The following is a 1,399-nucleotide window of genomic DNA, read 5'->3' on the forward strand; positions in this document are numbered from 1 at the left end:
AACAAAATTAGCAGAAAATTAATTCAATTATTTTCTAGAATCTGATATGGTTGACCAGAATTAGATAATATATGGCAAGAAAAAGTTCTATAGTTTAAATATGGCAGGAGTTAGGTTAATAAAGTAAGATTTTAAAATTCTTTCCATATTAGCAAAAGATAATTTTATATATGGAAATAAATAAGGAAGTGAAACCCAATATTTAAACATTGAAAGAATGTGCACAATTCATAAATTAAACGCTTTATTTTTTCAAATTTTCACTATAAAAAGCAGTCAACATTAGGGTTTTACTCATCAGTTTCATCACATCTCTCTATCCTCAAAAGCTTGTAGCATCATGGGCCGCAGAAAGATTGAGATGAAGATAGTGAAGGATAGCAATGCAAGGCAAGTCACCTTCTCGAAGCGTCGGAACAAGCTTTTCAAGAATGCCTATGAACTTGCTTCTCTATGCGCTATGCAACTTGCCATAGTTGTCTTCTCACCAAGTGGAAAAGCGTTCTCATTTGGAAACCCTAGCGTTGATGAAATAGCTCAACGCTTTTTCAATAAGGATTACACTATTAAGGTTGATCCTGAGCAACAGGTGATAATTGATAAACTTAGCCAAGAACTCAATGAGTTGCTCAAACAACTTCACTTGGAGAAGAAACGAGGAAAGATGCTTGAGAAGGCTCTCAAAGAAAGTGGAGCATCAAGAGAATTATTGAACATCAATGAACTTAGTTATGATGAGCTCGTGAAACAGTGGGCAAAGTTGGAGGAGCTTGAGAAGTCTTTGCAAGGCTCCATCAATGAAATTGAGGCATCCTCTTCATTGGTGTTGTTGAAAAAGGCCGGCGGTGGAGAAGAAGATTATTAAGTTATGGCTCAAGCCTGAAAAAGAAACTGTAGAAATTACCATCTCCCTTTTATATGAGCCTCAAGTACATGAATTATGGCTAATTTCTATCTAAATAAGAGCTATCATTGAAAATTTTTGTCTTTGATTAATATATTGGCAGTTATCATATCCATTACATAAAATTTTGTGGTTCTAACTAGTATTTTATGCATCAACAGATTCAGAATTGCATGCTACGCCACTGTTTCTATTCATTATTGCTTATTTCACCCAAACACAAGGACTCTTTTCCTTGATGTTCATCATCTGGTGAATAGAACTAATGGTGATAGAAGTGATTAGCTGTAATCAGTTACTTTTTAACAACTTTTAATTGTATTTACGTGTTTTTGAACAACTTTAATTGTGTTTACATTTATAGATGAATGGTATGTACACGCGCATGTAGATACATGCATGCACGCGCACACACATTCATGCAAGCACATATATATACATATACACACGCAAGGTTATAAGTGAATACAAACACATACTGGCAAGCATGTGTAT

The 1,399-nt window shown here is 34.5% G+C and overlaps 1 protein-coding gene across 1 annotated transcript; it reads left to right on the forward strand.

Moving 5' to 3' along the window:
* Positions 1-278: 278 nt before the first annotated feature.
* Positions 279-983, forward strand: LOC123202459 (agamous-like MADS-box protein AGL29). The gene has a single exon (XM_044618412.1). It carries the CDS (start codon positions 341-343, stop codon positions 863-865), a length of 525 nt encoding a protein of 174 aa, XP_044474347.1. The 5' UTR covers positions 279-340; the 3' UTR covers positions 866-983.
* Positions 984-1,399: the final 416 nt, after the last annotated feature.

Source organism: Mangifera indica, chromosome 18, assembly GCF_011075055.1.
Source record: "Mangifera indica cultivar Alphonso chromosome 18, CATAS_Mindica_2.1, whole genome shotgun sequence".
Lineage (NCBI taxonomy): Eukaryota > Viridiplantae > Streptophyta > Magnoliopsida > Sapindales > Anacardiaceae > Mangifera > Mangifera indica.

What these genes read in the sequence shown, in the direction of transcription:
- LOC123202459 (XM_044618412.1), top strand. Translation starts at nt 341, where the DNA reads ATGGGCCGCAGAAAGATTGAGATGAAGATAGTGAAGGATAGCAATGCA.